Consider the following 15897-nt stretch of genomic DNA (forward strand, 5'->3'; position numbering starts at 1 on the left):
GGAGCAGAATCCAGCACTGCTGAGGCTAAGTGTACGCGTGCTTAACCTCTGACTGGCAATCCCACTTCTGGAAACCTAGCCCCAAAATGCACGGACAGAAACAGAAAACGCTAATATGCACACGGCTACTCACCGCAGCACTCTGTGATAGCAAGAGACCAGAATAGCCCAACACCCAGCAGGGTGCTGTGCTGTGCTGGGCGAAGGGTCCGGGACCAGCTGAGGGCTGTGGCCTCGCCTGAGCACAGAACAGAGCAGGGCAGGCCTTTGTGAAGTCATGGGGGACACAACTGTCTAATTATACAGCTACAGGTATTTGCTTTATATTTTCAAGGTGAAACAAAGGAAGAATAAACCAAAAACTGTGGCTACCTTTGGAGAAGGCATCTTTGAACAAACTCTACTTCAGAATTTGGACTTTGGAATTATGCTAAGTGCTTTCTTTATGTAACTAAAAACTATTAAACCTAAAAGAAATGAAATGTAAAATAAAACCATTTCATTAAAAAAGGTTTGTATTTAAATCATTCAGGGGCTTCCCTGGGCGGCGCAATGGTTAAGAATCCACCTGCCAATGCAGGGAACACAGGTTCGAGCCCTGGTCCGGGAAGATCCCACATGCCGTGGAGCAACTAAGCCCGTGCGCCACAACTACTGAGCCTGCGCTCTAGAGCCCGTGAGCCACAACTACTGAAGCCCACGTGCTGCAAGCCACAACTACTGAAGCCCATTGTGCTCTGCAACAATGAGAAGCCACCGGGATGAGAAGCCCACGCACTGCAATGAAGAGTAGCCCCCACTCTCAGCAACTAGAGAAAAGCCTGTGCACAGCAACGAAGACCCAATGCAGCCAAAAATAAATTAAAAAAAAAAAATTCAGACGCGTTGATTCTAATTTACCAGTATCTGCTCTAAACTTTTCTTCCATCTTCTTCTTCAAAATTTCCATTTCTTCTAATAATTCTCTATTCTTGGCTTCGGAATCCTTTAGTTTGCTAAAATAAAAAATAAACAGCTTTAAGTGCCCAGAGCCCATGTCATCTCTGTGCTGGCTCAGAGAGTGTCAAGATGTTAGGGGGTGGGGGGAGGGTGTTTAACCCAGGTGCCTGGGAAAGCGGCAGGGCAGGCACGACAAGTACCCCTGTTCATACACTTCAAAACTGCAGACTCTCATGCTCTCATTTTTTCCTTAAAACACTAATAAGCACAGCCCCCAGGAGGTGAAGTGCTCACACATACCCGTGCACCTAGGTCTAACTGAACACCGACTAAGTGCCCGCCCCCGGGTGGCCCAAGGCCCCGCAGGCACCTTTCAAAGGAGAGATTCATGTCCTTGACCTTCCTCAGCTCCTCCTGGACAAGCTGTTTGGCCCGGATCTCCGCCTCTAGAGCTGACTGCAGTTCCAGGCGTGCAGACATGTCCAGCTTCTGACTACGGCGAACTTTCCAAAGGGGATCCTGTAGAGATCAGTTCAAATATTAAAAATACATTCTTAAGCTATTTACTTGTTTAACAAAATTAATGCTAACAAATAAGTAATTCATCTTCTTTTAATCTTAAGCTTTTATTATATTTAAGTATCAACTCTCAGATGTTAAAGTCCATGGGATCCAATTTTAGTTTTGTGACTTTTTTCTTAGAGGTCTTCTAGAGAATAAAATTGACGGGTTTTTTTTCTCTAAGAATAAAACTGACCCTGCAGTGTGATTTCTACAGGGCTCCGCTACACTGTTCTACAAATTTAAGTTACATTCTAGGATCACAGTTACCTTATTTTTCCTACGTCTTGAAACGTTGTGCTATTTCATCATCTTAGTAACTATGTCATTACTCATCAATTATTCCTACCTATGATAAAACACTAAAATAATAACAGAAAGGAAAAATGATGTAATGACCTAGAAGGTTGAAGCCATAGTGAAATAAACCAGCTTGAGGACAGCATTCTTCCATTTTCTTATTGAGCTGCCTAATGTATCTCACCGACTTTCAAGAGCATAAGAGAAATCTGAAGAGATTATCTTGCAGACTTTTTCTTAAGGCTTTCACTGAATACGGTTAAGAATTCTGCATTTTTCCTCCATAACAAGAAAGAGGAGAAAACGGAGTGAGAGAGATGGCTCACAAGCAGAAGAGTGTACGGAGGAGCGGGCAGGGCTCCATCTAGCGGTGACAGCGGGACCGATAAGCTGAGAGAAGGCTCAGGGGACCACATCCTAGGGGAACTTTCTCAAGAACGGATAAGTGAACAGACAACACATTTCTAAGGACAATACACTTCTAAGGACATTCTCATCCAGTTAGTCCTTCAACACGAAGAACTATCCACACTGTATTTTGCAACAAGAATCTCAACGGGGGCTTCCCTGGTGGTGCAGCGGTTAAGAATCCGCCTGCCAACGCAGGGGACACGGGTTCAATCCCTGGTCCGGGAAGATCCCACATGCCGTGGAGCAACTAAGCCCGTGTGCCACAACTACTGAGCCTGTGCTCTAGAGCCTGCGAGCCACAACTACTGGAGCCCACGTGCCACAACTACTGAATCCTGTGTGCCTAGAGCCCATGCTCTGCCACAAGAGAAGCCACCACACCACAACGAAGAGTAGCCTCCGCTCGCCCCAACTAGAGAAAGCCCGCACATAGCAACGAAGACCCAACGCAGACAAAAATTAATAAATAAATTAAAAAAAAAACTCAACAATCCCATTTTGCTAAAAGGACATATTCTTTCATCTTTTATGAGGTTTGTGCACAAACTTTATTTAATGCAGTTTATAAATGCCAGTGTACTTGTAAACATGACTGGAAGAAAAGAGAAAAACAGAAACAAAAAAATTTACTGCTCATTCTAATTGGTGTTTGTAAATGTAAAAATGAAAATGTTCTCCAATCATGGAGCAAAGAACACAGCGGTAGTTTTTCTTTCAATAAAATTATGAGCTGTCCATGTTTTCAAAAGTATTGTGTTCTGGACATTCCTGGTGGCACAGTGGTTAAGAATCCACCTGCCGATGCAGGGGACACAGGTTCGAGCCCTGGTCCGGGAAGATCCCAAATGCCCTGGAGCAACTAAGCCCGTGCGTCACAACTACTGAGCCTGCGCTCTAGAGCCACAACTACTGAAGCCCGCACGCCTAGAGCCCATGCTCCACAACAAGAGAAGCCCGCGCACCACAACCAAGAGTAGCCCCTGCTCACCTCAACTAGAGAAAGGGCGCACGCAGCAACGAAGACCCAACACAGCCAAAAATAAATAAATAAATACAAACAAAATAAAAAATGTATTGTGTTTTGGTGACGGAAGCGCAAGAAGAGTGAGAGGTCAAGGATGAGCTGGAACCTATCAGAGACGGACTCCTGAGGTTCAGCGTCTACAAGCTGCACGTGCTCCAGGCCCTGTGGGACGGGGGCCAGCAGTTCAGTCCACCCAAAAGTACTGGCCCCCCAACCTTGGTAAACATACCTTCAAACCAGGAAAACATGGAATAAAACTGTGCGTTCACTAAGTTTAATTCTAGCCAGAATCCTAATGAAGTTTTGTTCCTCTTCACCTTTATTCTGACTTTGTGAATTATTCACAAAGTAACTCACACATGTGTATTTTAACAAGGGTAAATGGTGGAGGAGAGAAGGGGGCGCGAGCTGCTGCACGGGGACCAGCACCACCAGCCCAGCGCTCAGAGTCACACAGGCTGCTGGACAGACGGACAGACCTACACACTAATAAAGCAAACCTCCTCGACGGCAGAATCCCATCCTGCTAAGTTAAGACTGCACCACAGAGCCTGCTACTCAACAGTGATTTGCTAAATGAATGAATGGTATCAAAGTAATCTGTGATCTCCTGACGCCCGACAAGATGCCAGCCACACAGAAGCCTCCCATGTCACTGAATTACCTGCACGTTCACATTTGGAGCCACCTATGATCCCCCAGCAACAGAAGTGCGCATTTCAGACCCAGACCTACCAGTGTCCTTGACCCCAGGCTGGAGCTCCTCAGCGCCTCGAGTTCTTCGGTCATCTTCGAAGCCAAGGCCTGAAGATAGCCCCGGGCATCCTTCTCGTCGCTGACCCTGGAGGGGAACAGCCATCCCGTGAGCCAGAGGTGCCCACCACCCCTCCTCAGGACACGGCGGCCCAATGCCATGTCACCCTCCAACACCCGTGACGAGCCCACACCCTGTTAGGGGAGGCCAGTCCCAGCTCGCTCTCTGGGGCTCCTGGGCCTTCGTGCAGCCGTGCTTCCCAGAAGCTCTGCCTCCGTTTCAGCCAGGACATGCGGGGCGGGGGCCAGCGCGACCCACACCCTCGGGGACTTGGTGGTGCTGTTTCTCCACCTTCAGTCCAATGTCATGATCACGGGACAGAACTGCTGCCCCCAGACGGTACCGATTTGGGGGAAACAGGCGAGATCTGTAGGGTTAGACCTCAGAGACACAGTGTGAGGTGTGAAGGAGGAGGTGGCAGCTGGGGAAACCACGATGGGGGCGCCAGCTGGGCCGCACCGCGGGGCTCGCCGTGCACGTACCACTGAATGATTTCCGCGATCTGGGCTTCCCAGTGGGCAACCGACTCCTTCTTGGCTGCCAGATCCTGCAGGTCATCCTCCAGCTGTCTGTTCTGAGCTGTGAGTTTATCCACAAAGGAACAAAGCTGAAATTAAACAATTGTAACACACAACTCATTACTGGGCATCCTCAGCATTATGAAAACTACAAGTCCTTTTGAATGTTGAAAGTTTTCTTTAATCGTTATGAGAGTTTCCCAAACGAAGTTTCCAATGTGGACTTTCTGATCATATCAAACTTAAGTCACGTTTCAATACGAATCTTAACATCAAAGTGATTAGAGCTACTGGTTTCAGGTAATTAGCAGCTTGTAACCAAATGAAAACATCCCACTTAAAAGATCAAACATATTATTACTTCACTTAAAAATTAAAATACTTAAAACACCAAACTTCTAAGACTCAAGAACGAAAAAATTACAGCATCCACAAAGTGACGGTTCAGATCCTTTAAATCACCTTTTCGTTTTCTGCAGTTAATTTCTTGTTTTCCTCAAGCAGCATCGCCCTTTCTCGTTCGTACTTGTCTTTGACTGTGCCCACGGCCTCCTCCATCTCACTGTGCCTGAGAAGGCAGGAGAGATTTTAGGGGTTCCTGACTTTGCCAACGCTCCTCCCCGGGCCCGGCGCAGCCCGAGGCCTCTGCGCCGCGGGGCTGTGCGGACTCACCGCTCACGTTTGGACTTCTCTAACTTGTCCTTCAGCACCAGGACCTCCTTCTGCAGGGCCAGCTGCTGGCTTTCAGAGTCGTGCACCTCTTTCTTCACATTCTTCACCTCCAGCACGTGGGAGGCCTCGCGTCTCACCAATTCCTCTTCATAAAACAGGACTTTCTTCTCAAGCTCAGATTTTATCTTGGAAATCTCCTGCTGATGTTCTAAGGCGGCACCTGGCCCACGGCCTCCTTGCTTCATCTGAAGATAAAGGTTGGAATAAATTACAAATCTCTGCGCCCTCCTCGAGGCTCAGGCATCACCCCGACCACGGCAGACACTTGCAAGTGCTTCTTCCTCTGCCCTGCCAACAGACACCGGTCCTTCTAACAGCTGCAGGGCAGGCTTTGGTGGGGGCGGGGGGGTGTGTGTGTGTCTGCCCTGGGAGGGGTGAGCCCAGATCTGCCTGAGACCCAGAGGCTCCGTCTCACACTCTGATACGAATGGTTCTCAAGGTCTCCCCACGCTGTCCGTTCATTCACGCAACAATATTCTCTGGAGGGCTGACCGTGTGCCAGGCACCCTCCTGCTAACAGGGTCACACGGGGTGGTGACGTGGGAAGTGAGCCATCAGGCTAGGAAGGTCTTCATCACGGGGGAGGCGGGGGCTCAGCCAGGGCAGAGGCACTGAGTGAGGGGAGTGGGGGGACAAGCTGCAAGTGTCTGAAGAACAGGAGGAATCGGGGGGCACGAGGGAGGAGGTCAGGGTTATTCGAGCGCTGCGGGAAGCCATCAGAGGGCATTAATGACGTGACGAGCTTTGACTTTGGTGTAACGAGCTGCTGTGTGGAGAGCAGACTGCAGAGGGCACAGAAAGGGACGGGGAGACGCAGTCACAGGCCGCCGAGTCCGGGCAAAAGGTGTTGCCCGTGGAAGCAAATACGACGGGGAGAAGCTGACACCTCGGGGATGTGTACTGGGGGGACGGGCCAGGTGTGAGGGCGAGAGAAGACCCATCGTCTGCATTTCACAGAGGAAACCCAGGCTCAGAAAGTGGAGTCCCGGATCTGAAGTCTCGCCAAGCCCATGAGGAGCCACTACAGCCCTCCCCCGCTCCCCCGCCCACCCCCAGCCACCCCACTGCCCTCTGGCCCTGGACGAGGGCCCCAGGCCATCAGCCCGGCTCTTCCACTGCCAGCAGCAGGACATGGGCTGTAAGCTTTTACAGAAACTGACTCCACCGAATTTAGAAACCCAGACACAGAGAAAGCATGAGGCGTCAGTTTGCTAGGGCTGGCTCTAGACTGCCGGAAACATTTACACAAGGAAAGAAACGAAGGAACCCGGTTTTTAAAGGTGAGAAGCTCCCATAAGCTTTACATCGCGTTCCCAGCCCCCCGCCGCCCCCGCCCCACGCCAGGTCTTGTTGGAGCCCTGACAAGCGCATCGTTTAAGGTGACTCCCGCCCGGCAGCCGCTAAGGATAAGAGTCTGCTCTCTCAGTAAGAATAAAGACCTAACCGAGCACTACCTTGAGGGCTTCAAGCTCACTTTCTATTTGCTTGGAGAAGTTCTCGCTGTGCTCACGCAGCTTGCGCTCCTTGGAGGCCTCGGCCACGGCGTCCTCGAGCTGAGCTTCCAGCTAAGGAAGGAGAACAGCACTTTTTATCAACACAAACCAGCTGCACTGCGGCAGCTAGACCTCTACCCAGAAGGAACTCTAAGCGAACGAAACCTTGTAACTCTTCGCTCTTCATCAGATTTTGATCATAAAGTAAAGGCTGAGAAATACACTTCAGGACTTAACTGGAATGGCTGGTTAGTAATAAAACAAGTTTAAATTCTAATTTAAATTGATACTTTGAAACTATATTTCAAGAAAAGATACCAGTTTGTGAAAACAAATACTCCAATACCTGTAGGATACAGGTTCGGGGTTTTTTGTTTGTTTGTTTGTTTTTTAATTTTACTTATTTATTTTTGGCTGTGTTGGGTCTTCGTTGCTGCCCGCGGGCTTTCTTTAGTTGTGGTGAGCAGGGGCTACTCTTTGTTGCAGTGCGTGGGCTTCTCATTGCGGTGGCTTCTGCTGTTGTGGAACACGGGCTCTAGGCGTGCGGGCTTCAGTAGTTGTGGCTTGTGGGCTCAGCAGTTGCGGCTCGCGGACTCCAGAGCGCAGGCTCAGTAGTTGTGGCGCACGGGCTTATTTGCTCCGCGGCATGTGGGATCTTCCCAGGCCAGGGCTTGAACCTGTGTCCCCTGCATTGGCAGGCGGATTCTTAACCACTGCGCCACCAGGGAAGTCCCAGATTCATTTTTTTTTAATGGAAGACTTGAAACATACACAAAAGTAGATAGAGTGGTATAATGAAGCCCATGTGCCATGACCCGACATCAAGAGGTAGCACCCTGGGCCTGCTTCAGCTGCATGGCTACTCCCCAATCATTTTAAAGCAAACCCCAGACACAGTATCATTTCACCCAGAACTGGAATGGTCATGCTTAATTAGGGGTTCACTACAAAGAGTTACAGTTGGCTAGAACTACAAATGTACTGGGGTTGCAAAATCAACTGTCTAAGAAGAAAACAAACAGGCATTCTGAGGCCGAAGGACAAAGAGCCCTGGACATGAAGGAACAGGAGCACATGCTCTGCGCCTCCCACTCAGTTTACCGAGTAAACCCAACAGAATGTTAAAGGAAGGGTTGTGGGCAATGTGTTGCCTGTTGGTAACAGAACGTTTGAAATCATCTCGGGCAGCAGTTCAAAGTGGGGTCCTGAGGCCCTTTTAGGGTCTGCAAGGCCCTTCCCCTTCTAAGTCCCTACCTTAGGAGCTGGGCTTTCTTCATGTACATTATACAAAAAAGCGTATTGCTCCAGACAATGGAGAAACAGATATAAGAACCCGGGTGTTTTCTATTAAGTCAGACATTAAAGAAAGGCATAAGCATGTTAAAAATGCCACACTTCTCACTATATTTTAAAAAACTGATCACTTTTCATAAAAATGTTATTTATGTTAACATGTAATGAGTCTGTTGTTATACTGAACATTTTTTCAGTTTTAATTTCTAACGTGGTAAACACTAAGACCTGTAACCACACAAACAAAAGCCCTTCGGGGCCCTCAGTGATTTCTGAGTGTCAAGGATTCCGAAGCCAGTCTCAGGACCGCCGCTCTGGGGCAGCGGCATTGCGCACCTAGAAGCCTTCGTGTCTCCTGAAGCCATGCTGCGTCACATCATGACGTGTTTCTATGGTATGTCTTGTTCGTGAATACCCTCTATTCTGCTTTACAATTTTAGTACTACAGGAACTTCTTTTAATAACTTCACAAATAGGGAACAAGGGCTGAGAGCTACAAAACAGATGCTTAGCAAAGCGGCTACTTGGCTTCACGTGAAATTTAAGATCCATTGTATCTTCAAGTGATTTACATGACGCAGCCTAAGCTCCCAAAGCTGTTTTACTGGGATCACCCAGGCGCCCCACCAGCGTCCCCTGAAGCCCCGAGAAGCTACCTCCTTCCTGCTCTTGTCGGCCCTGCGGGCCTCCTGCCTCAGCGCGTCCATCTTCTGCACGGCCGCCTCCACCTCCTCCTCCCGGTCCCGCAGCTGCCGGGACACCTTCTGCTTCTGGGACCGGAGCTCGGCCATGCGCTCGTTGAGCTCTGAGAACTCCTGCAGGGCCAGCTTCCGCTGCTGGTGGGCGTCTTTCAGTTCTCGGGCCTGGGACTTCAACCGCTCGGAAGCCTCAATCAATTGCTGAACACAAAAGAGTTAAATTACAGATGGTTTACGTTTGCCTAACGAGGACTGGACTGGAAGGCGGGAAGCGCTGTCTTCCACGGTATTAAGGGGTTAAAGTGACAGCAGATCTGGTTACAGGCTGTAGCCACAGCCCCGAGAACTGACCTTCCTGGAAAAAGCCCTTTGTTTGTCCCAGCGCAGCCTGAAGAAGCCCACCTGAGACCAGTGAGACCCTCCTATGATGTGAGCAGCTTGCTCACAGAGGCAAGTCTGGCCCAGGAATTTCGACCTCTCCCCTGTGTCATCCACGCAATCACCAAGCGCAAATCTGGTCGCCAATCTGCTTACTTAAACCCAGCAGATCAGACAAGAGCACATTATATACAGAAGTGCTTAAGATTTCAATCAAAGTAAAGAACCGTATAAAAACAATCTGCTCCCTGCAGCCGATCCCTTGACAACTGGGCTGCTCGGTCACCGTGGCACCTGCTGGCCTGCGGCTGGAAGCAGCAGGATCTGAGCAGGCTGGAGGGCAGCTCCCGCCACAGGGAAGAGAGGCCCCTGTGGACCCGCCCACTGCAAGTTTCTCCAGCCCACCTGCGCCTCTGAGATGAAGCCCTGCAGGTGGTACGATACCACGGGGAACGGAAATCCTGCTCGATTCAGAAAACAGACCCCAACCACAGGGTCAACAACCGAGTGTACCTTAGGAAACATGGTCCTCACCGGTGTGAACATACTGCTGTCTGGACACAGCTGGAAGTGTCTCACTGAAAATCAATGTCATAAAGGAGCTATGGCCTCTTTCGCAAAGCCTTGCCAGAGCTGCAGGCCGGGCAGGAAGGACAGGGACTCTGGCTCGGGTGAGGACACGCGCCCTACGCCAGCTGGGTCAGCGCAGGGAAAGCCCTCAGCCCTCACACGGGGATGCTGCCCGCTCAGCAGGCCCGTGTCCGAGGTTAAAGACGACGACCGGGAAGTGCGCCCGTGGAGCCACGGCACTGAAGAGCACCCGCGACCACGACTGGCCCCACGGTAACCGGGCGCCAGTTGGGCTCCGTGTGAGCCTCGGCAGCAGGGGCCAGGATCTGCACGCAGGCGAGGGGCCTGGACATCCTCGAACACGCGCACGGACTCAACCTCACACTCTGCAAGATCACGTAAGCCTCTCTCACGCAAACGAGGCCTCTTGACTACCTTGTGGAAATCCTCCTTTTCCTGCCGCACCAGGCGGTACTGCTTCTCCAGGCCTTTCAGTCGATGCGTGGAATCCTCGTGCTCCTGGCGAAGAGTCACCGTGTCCTCAAGCTGTCGCTCGAGCCTATTTGAATCTGAGCAAAAGAGAAAAGAAAGCGTATTCCCTTACATGGAAAACTTTGTGATCTGACCTACTGACAGGGAATTATTTAATAATCCCAAATGCCCTCGAGGCTTTTTTGGCATTCTCTCTCAGGCACGCACATGGCCGCCTGCACACCTGAGCAGACCCAGCAGACTTGGCTCTGCCCCTCTGTCTACGCACCCTTCCCCGGGACCGTGAGCCCCAGGGCGGCATGCGCCTCTCTGTCTCGCCCTTGCTCCCTGTGTGCGCCAGCACAGTGCAGCCGAGTGGTGCAGGAGGGTTTTAGTAAGTAATGGACTCAATGGAAGCCCTTTTCTGGATCGGGATAGTGGGTCCCAGATAGGAAACAGACAGAAGGCAATTGACTCGGGTTTGATTTGAGATGAGAGTCAAGTGCAGCAGCAACCATGTGTCAGGTAAACGGTTAAGACTTAAAGGTGACTTGAGTCTTCAGGAAGCTCTGATAACCTAGGAACCACAAAACACACACTCTCGTGACAATAGAACCAGCATCTGAAACACTGGAAAGTGAGTACAGCCACTGAGGGAAGCTTCAGAAAGGAAAGTTATGGCAATTCTGTCTTAGAGTGACAAAGAGGAGAATTAAGAGAGAGAAATGCAAAATATTCTGAGAGTTTATGCATAAAATATTAAGAACTGATTCTAGCTGTAACTATAACATTATAGTATTAGAGTTAAGCAAGTTGGAGAAATGATTTTAAATAAGCTGGCAAAACACCAGAACTCTTTGCTAAAGTTTAACCTTTTTCCCCTGCTTTTCCATCCAATGAAAAGGACTCTGAAAATTTTCTTGGCAGAGACGAATGCCCAAGAACAGAGACTAAGCAGTTTGACTTTAGAACACTTACCTGCTATTTTGTTCTTCAAACGTTCGATTTCTTCGTTCAGCTTTTTGATCTCTTTATCCCGGGCTGAACTGCCCAGGGCCCGGGCCGAGCCGTGGAGGGATTGGACGGTCTGGGTGGACTCTGGGGAAGAGACACACATGAGTGCAGGCCCACGGCAGCGGCAAGCAGACCCCACTGCAGAGGCCCCGCTGCCACTCACCCTGCAGCTTCCTGCTCAGCTCCAGCCTCTCCTGTTCCAGCCTCCGGATCCTCCTCTCATAGGCTTCAACCTGCAGGCTGTTCTCCAAATCCCGCTGCACACCCTCGTCTTTGGTTAACGTACTGGACTGCATTATGCTCTTCAGAGAGCCCCGGTCAGAAAAACAGCTGCAAATAAAGCAACAGGGTTTTCTGATCTACTGAGAATTTACAGTGATTCCATTAGCACTTAAAAACTTCCTGGGGTAAAAGATAAGCCTTTTTAAATTGGCAAACAAAAACACTTGTGAAAAGACTTTATTGTTTATGGAGCCAAAATTAGACAAGAGTCTTCCTTCCTGCAAATGACTGGGTGACAACGGGCAGCAAAGAGGGACGCCCTCAGAGCTGGTCAGAGACATTGCCTCTGCAGGGGAGGGGACGTTAATTTCTTTCTTTCTTGTTGAAGTACTGTTGATTTACAATGCTGTGTTAGTACAGAGCATAACTTCTAAATCATCGCGTCCACTCAACCAGACACTGAAAAGAGAAGGCCTTCTGCACGAGGAGCTGGGCTGGTGGGGCCTGGCTGGGCTCAGGCAGAGGCTTCCCAGGACGCTCACCCTGGAGCCTGCAGCGAAGTGAGTCGGCGAGGGCACGCTGGCTCCACGCTGACTGGAGACGGTTCCTTCAACCCTCCGGGGCTCATCTTCCCCCGAAGACTGAACACCCTGTAAGGTTCCTTCAATTCCAGCACTCTCACCAGCACAGATAAGCTCCTCACCAACGACCAGCCGACTCACAACACACAGACTAAGGCCGAGGATGGTTCTCTCCATCAGAGCTTAACTCGGGGACAGGTTACTTAGTTCCTCTTGCATTTAACGTGACAGTGACGTCAGGGACGTCTCTGAGTCCTACAATGCATGCAGCGAGGCACCCACCGTGCACGCGCAAGCACACACACACTCACAGGAGGGGCTGGCTGGTGTTTCTCAAAGGTGGCCCGAGGGTGCTGTGCCGGCTGGCACTGCCGGGGTCCGGGGTCCGTTCCAGGAGGAGGTCCCTGGACCCAACCCAACACACCTGAGCCTCGGTGGCGGGGACGGGGCTGGGATCCACAGGTGTGATAAGCACCCAGTGAACCGAATGCAGTGGAAGGTCTAGCGCCTCTGCCGAGGGGCTAATAAACCAACACGCCCAGCACGCCCTGGAGCGCCTCCTCCTTGGCTGGGAGGCAGGTGCCGTAACTTTGGCTTACGTGCTGTTTAACTCCGGCATCCACACCTAAAGAGAGTTTCTACAAGCTTGAGCACAAGTACCCCTCTTCTGCAAGGAATCTGTATCACTTCAGGCACCGTGGCAGCTCCATTTGTTTTATTTTACCCGCCTTTCTTCCTAACCCCTCTCTTCTTGGCCCAGTTTCCTTTTAAAAGCAAGTTAGAGCGTCTCCGGCAACGCAAGTCTGCCAGAGGCCCATTCGAGACAGAGGCCGACGCAGACAAACACCAGCCGGGGCTCCCGGGGCTGGAGCCACACGTGGGGCTCATTCTCTCAGCTCTGGCGGGGACTGTGCTGCAGCCCCACCCATGGGAGCGACGGGGCCGTGGCTAAGAGCCCTGCAAAAGCGAGTGGGAACCCTGATGAAGATGGCGCTCAGCCGGGCGTGAATGGACACCGTGCCACTAACTGCAGCCACTGATGTCCCATCGGCACAAATCCTGCCAGTGCCGATGGCCTACAGAGATCAGGCACCAGCAAACCATGGCCCGAGGGCCAAATCCTCTCGAGCCTGCTTTTGTACCTCCCATAAGTTCAAAATAGTTTTTACGTTTTTAATGGGTTGTTAAAAAAGAAAAGTATACAACAGAGATCTCAAAGCCTAAAGTATGTGCTACCAGGCCCTTTATGGAGAAAGTCTGCCGACCCCGCTATACGTGGCATCACGTGCAGCACCAGGTGTGCACTTTTAAAGGACAAAGCCATCTGGCGCTCCCGTAAGCACAGCCCTCTCAGCACTCGGACTGCTCACCCCCCCCGGGGGGGAAGGCTCCTGCTCTGCAGCTGAGCGATAAATGCTGACATACCTTTCCGTGGTGAATGTAAAACCGATGAATGGCAAATGTAATCCAGAAAAGCCCGTATGAGAACCAGGAGGTAATATTTCCTGCGCAAGAACACACACAACATAAACGAAATTATGTTCAAACAAATGGCAAACAAGGGAGAAAAAGTATTACCCCAGGATGAACTCAAGAGTGCAGCGGGGAGAACGGAAGGCGCTTCTGGAATGTTGCCTCCATGGTGCCACCTGCATGGGGCCGGGTACCGGCAGGTCCACTTCCCGCTCCTGGCAGGGGCCAAAGCGTGACGCAGTTAAGGGGATAAACCCACTGCTTCTGATGATCATAATGGCACGGGTCCAACTTGGATCAGGCTGCTGACTGTGAACCTTCTAAAGCGGCAGGATCCCCACTCACCGTGAGCCTGGGCAGGGAGGAGTGGGGGACCCGGGGCAGGGGCTTGGGCTCTGGGTTCTTGGCCTGAAACAGAGGCCAAGGTAAGAGGCAGGGTTTGGAACCCAAAGGTGGACTATTTTAGACAGGTTTACTACAACTCTATTTTTCAATATGCGGGTCCTTCTCTATTAAAAATAAAAGCAAAGTTATTTATCTGGAGAATTGCAGTGTGGAAACAGTTTCTCTGAAGTCCAGGAAAAATCCTTTCAACAACGATAATACTTTTCTCACATCATCTAAACGTCAGCTCTTATTTTACTAAGAAAAAGTCTGTAGGGAATAATCAAGATTTTTCTTTTACTTGGTTGAAACCTCAGTTTCTCTATCCCCAAACAAAGACACACGTATAGACTAATAAGGCTGAGTTTGATGACGCCAAAATAGTTTTACAGCACATGAGCAAAACTCTCTGGGGGCCAAAGGTATACTGACAAGTGCATCAGAGGCCCTGACAGAAAAGGTCAGACACCAGAGGGTCGCAGGGCCACATCCCAACTTGAAAAACCCACGACCTGAAACATCAGCAACTCAAAATCGGCCCATCACCACTGTCACTCCTGACTTCCTGAGGCATAAGGAAACATTCACGCACACGCTGAACACACGTGATGGCAGGAAGTCTGGACGTCCTCACGCACAGGGTCAGTGAGAAGGACCGGAAACCCTGAGTCCCACGTACTACCTGTGGGGCCGCAGGCGGGCTCCTGGCAGTGGTGACAACGGAAGTGACGTTCTAATGTGATAACGTACCTGACGCTGTTTCGCAAAGGTACAAAGCCATGAAGATAAAAGTAATTCTGATGAATTCTAAAACAAAACAGCTATTTAATAACTCCATTTTACTCAAATTGAGTAACCCATCATTTTAAAAACGGGATGTTAAGGACCAAGCCATAGGCTGGGATAAAAGGTACATTTTCTTGAGACAACTGCCAAAACTTCTGGAGCCCAGCACAGTTCTAAGATTCGCCACCTCCAAGGCAAGCGACCCTGTGCGCTGCAGACCCCTTGGGGTGCAACACGGGGACGGCCGCTGCACTTACAGCGTTCCTCAGCACGTCGTCATCCACGTCAAAGTTGGACGTGTCGGAAGGACTGCTCACATCCGGGATGTAAGGGGCTTCCAGGTTTCGTATATTTTCCCAGTTCAGTCCTTGGAAAAACGCGTGCTTCTTGAAGTCCTCCACCCCATTCTGTCCCAGCCGGCGCTCCCTACTGCAGATCAGCCTCTGGATGAGGTCTTTCGCCTCCTCGGACACGTCTGTGACGTGGGATGGGAACTGAAACCGCTCCTGGGGGGGGAAGGGGGCAAATCAGGGGACACGTGATGAAAACACTCAGAAAAATCTAAGGTGCACAGACATCACAGGGAACAGAGTAGAAACAACAGCTCCAAAGCAACAGTCATTTTTTATTTCATGGTAACTAAGTGCAACCAAAGCTAATGAAGCCTAATTCCAGAAAAGCAAACATAAAAATCATAAGTCTTGCTGGTTTTCCTCATGGCAGACTTGTTACCACATTGCACATAAATTAAAACAGTGATAAATTTTCACCTATCAAGGTGGCAAAGAATGCTGACAACAGGCTGTGGGTGGGAGAGAAACTGGCACAGCCTTTCAGAACGCATTTTGCCAACAGCTGTGGCAGTTCCACTTCCAAAAATTTAGTCTAGAGAAACGGTCCCAAAGAGAAAACATAACATGTTCATGATGCCATTCTATTCTGACCAAGAAAACTGAAAAGTACCTAAATGCTCATCAAAAAGGGACTTGTTAAAACAAGATACGGTGCACACATACACAGAGAGTTAGGTCCACCTCCGCGTGCTGACAGAAAGAGGACCAAAACCCCGGCCATACGCGATGTGATGCCATTTATCTAAATGCCAACCCCCCACGCCAGCTTAAGTCCACAAGGCCACATACCACCATGGCACAGTGGGCCTGAGCACTGAGCCGCCCCTGCTGTCCCGGGCTACAGTGGAGACTGAATAAAAGAACGAAGAGACCACTAGGCCA

The 15897-nt window shown here is 50.3% G+C and overlaps 1 protein-coding gene across 4 annotated transcripts in view; it reads right to left on the reverse strand.

The window, feature by feature from the left end:
* The window catches only part of CDC42BPB (CDC42 binding protein kinase beta), a 121879-nt gene that overhangs the window by 24440 nt on the left and 81542 nt on the right, over positions 1–15897 (reverse strand). For 3 of the 4 annotated variants that reach the window (XR_007475708.1, XM_049706324.1, XM_049706323.1), the window contains 14 exons: positions 14920–15168; positions 13838–13900; positions 13445–13524; positions 11380–11546; positions 11181–11300; positions 10167–10300; positions 8742–8984; positions 6754–6864; positions 5240–5484; positions 5030–5135; positions 4532–4656; positions 3971–4076; positions 1310–1458; positions 901–995 (listed from right to left, as the gene is read on the reverse strand). Coding sequence is in view for 3 of the 4 variants with exons in the window: in XM_049706324.1 (XP_049562281.1) it covers positions 901–995; positions 1310–1458; positions 3971–4076; positions 4532–4656; positions 5030–5135; positions 5240–5484; positions 6754–6864; positions 8742–8984; positions 10167–10300; positions 11181–11300; positions 11380–11546; positions 13445–13524; positions 13838–13900; positions 14920–15168 (1993 nt within the window). In the remaining variant the exon portion in view is untranslated. The remainder of the gene's footprint in view (positions 1–900; positions 996–1309; positions 1459–3970; positions 4077–4531; positions 4657–5029; positions 5136–5239; positions 5485–6753; positions 6865–8741; positions 8985–10166; positions 10301–11180; positions 11301–11379; positions 11547–13444; positions 13525–13837; positions 13901–14919; positions 15169–15897) is intronic. The other variant, XM_004262425.4, reaches the window with a different exon arrangement.

Source organism: Orcinus orca, chromosome 2 (assembly GCF_937001465.1).
Source record: "Orcinus orca chromosome 2, mOrcOrc1.1, whole genome shotgun sequence".
Taxonomy (NCBI): Eukaryota; Metazoa; Chordata; class Mammalia; order Artiodactyla; family Delphinidae; genus Orcinus; species Orcinus orca.